Below are 2,409 nucleotides of genomic sequence, written 5' to 3'. Positions count from 1 at the left end.
AGAGAGAGAGAGAGAGAGAGGAAAGTTACAAGGAGAACGTGATTGCGCAATGGCAGACGCAGCATCCTTCACGGAAGAGCTCCCAGCGGGACGCGACGGCGAGGTACAGCAGCCGATCGCCGAAGAGCGCCCTCTGGAGCAGCACGACGAGGAGACCCCCAGCGCCCCTGCCACGCCGCCCCCGCCGCAAAGTTCACAGCTTCCATCCAGCGGAAACCCCGCCATCAACGGAGGGCGGAAGCGCCTTGACGGCAAACCCCCGCAGTCGCCTGTGACGGTGCGCGAAACGTCCCCGCCACGGCGGCTTAGGGTGACGCGGAACTTCAGCGGCTCGCCGTCGGTGCGGCCGAGACTGCAGGCAGCCCCGGAAGACGCCCAGGTGGAAGAACCAACCCCGAAGGCGGCGCTGCCGCATAAGCCCATTTTCTTCGGCGCTGTGACGAGCTATCCCCAGCATAGAAACGGGCTGCACGACAGCTGCGCGTTGCTCCTGCGGGACACACCGAAGCGGCAAAAGACACGGTCCCCCAATGGGCGGTCATCGGCGGGAAGCATGCCTCAACCACCCGCGATTCCCGGCACCGTGGGGAATGACAGCAGTACCCCACACACAGCATCTCCGGCAGCCACGGCCAGCATCTCCCCTGATTGTGCGGCCCCGAGAATAGCTGGGAGCGGCTACTTTCTTGGTGAAGGCGGCGAGATGCTGGACTCCGCTAGTCCCGACGTGGAGAAGCACGACACCACCTTCGCCGCTGCCTCCAACGCCTCGCGACGTGTCGTGCATCAGTCAGCGTCTATTCAGCGTGACGCGGACCCCGCCGTCCCTTGTACCGGAGACCCGGGACCGAGGCAGGTGCCGTACCGTGGCCGCGTGATATCCCCTAACGACCCCCTCTGGAGACGTGAGCGCCGTCATCGTTATGCTGCCACCACCTCTGAGGGCAAGCAGCACCACCAGGATACCATGCCACGAAACGCAGGCGTCCCACAGGTGGTGACCGAGGCACCGGAACTGCCGCCGGCGCTGGAGGCGGCGCTTGCGGACCACTTCCTTGCAACGCTCATGGCGTCTTCCCATTCGGAGGTGGAACGTGTTGTGTCGGCCATTTCCCCACGCAACCGCAGCGAAGTGCTGCGGTATCTGCGGCAGACGTACGGCGGTCGCCGCTCCGCCAACACCCTGTCCCCGGCATCGACGCAGCAGGGACGAGTGCAGAGCCCACAACATACCGTGGGCACCGCAACACGCCGCCGCCACGTGAGTAGCACGGTGCGCTCCATCGCCCCGCGAAACGGCACTGCGGGCGAGACGAACGGGACTGTGGCGGCGGCTCCAAAGCGGGTTCGTCACTTCGTGAAGTGCTTCACCCGAGAGGTGTGCATGACGTTCATGGATGAGTCCTGCGCCGTGTGTGCCGCGCACCGAGATCGCATGCGCGCGGAGCTACCGCCGGGGGTGCAGGCGCGTGGGGTGCCGGTGCCGGAAGACGTGCTAGAGCCCATCTTCGAGCAGGCTGTGTCCCAGCTGCTCCTCCAGATGCTCGCGTGGACGGAGAAGGAGGCTGCGCGTGTGGCACCGATGGTGGTGCAACAGGTGAAGCTGCACTTTCCGACATGCCGCCGCGGTGTCTCGCCTGCGCCAAAGTAAGACGAACGCTTTGGACGAAAACAAACAAGTGAAATATGTGCGATCATTTCAATGTGTGGGGATTGGGTGCGGGTGTTCTCTTCGCTGCGGTGACGGCCCTGGAAGGGTAGGACAGCAATGACAACAGCCGCAGGAAGGGACTATGGCGGATGGAACTTTGCGCACTAGCTGTTGCGCCCAGAGCCAACCAAAAAGAGAACCAAAAAAAAAAACTGGGCTGATGCGTCTTCTGCCCGACCCGGCCTCCCTTATTATTATTATTATTATCATTATTATTAACGTTGTTCTTCTCTTTTGACACACCTTGACTGCGGATAGGTGTAATGTTGGCAGGAAGAAACGGAGGGAGCGAGTGGAAGAGAGAAGGTATGTGTGTGTGTGTGTGTGTGTGCGAAGCAGGGCGGGAGTGAAGGGAGTGAAGGAAATGTGGCGAATTGCGAGTCACCCCGTACCCCGTGGGTGGGCTTGCGTATATAACCCCCCAAACAAAACAATAGGTGTTCTGTCCACTCCGCTCTGCTGGAACTAATTGAAAGCAGCACGAAAAAAAAATACAAAAAAAAAAGAAACAGCAACGAATGCGCCAATGTATAAAGAGCGATGGGGCAGTAGTCTGTAGCGGCGGACTGCGACGACGATGTTGCCGGCAACACACAGACACACACACACACACACACACGCACACGCATACACGCACACACATACAAACGAAACATGAATCAACAATGGGACATGGCCGTCTACAAGGAGAAGAAGGA

The 2,409-nt window shown here is 60.4% G+C and overlaps 1 protein-coding gene across 1 annotated transcript; it reads left to right on the top strand.

Moving 5' to 3' along the window:
• Nucleotides 1-49: 49 nt before the first annotated feature.
• Nucleotides 50-1,651, top strand: DQ04_07751000 (hypothetical protein; the record flags this gene model as incomplete). Its single annotated transcript, XM_009315291.1, has 1 exon — nt 50-1,651. One exon carries the CDS (start codon nt 50-52, stop codon nt 1,649-1,651), a length of 1,602 nt encoding a protein of 533 aa, XP_009313566.1.
• Nucleotides 1,652-2,409: the final 758 nt, after the last annotated feature.

Source organism: Trypanosoma grayi (genome assembly GCF_000691245.1).
Source record: "Trypanosoma grayi strain ANR4 Tgr_775_V1, whole genome shotgun sequence".
Classification (NCBI taxonomy): domain Eukaryota; phylum Euglenozoa; class Kinetoplastea; order Trypanosomatida; family Trypanosomatidae; genus Trypanosoma; species Trypanosoma grayi.
This window is presented reverse-complemented; position numbering and strand designations above follow the sequence as displayed.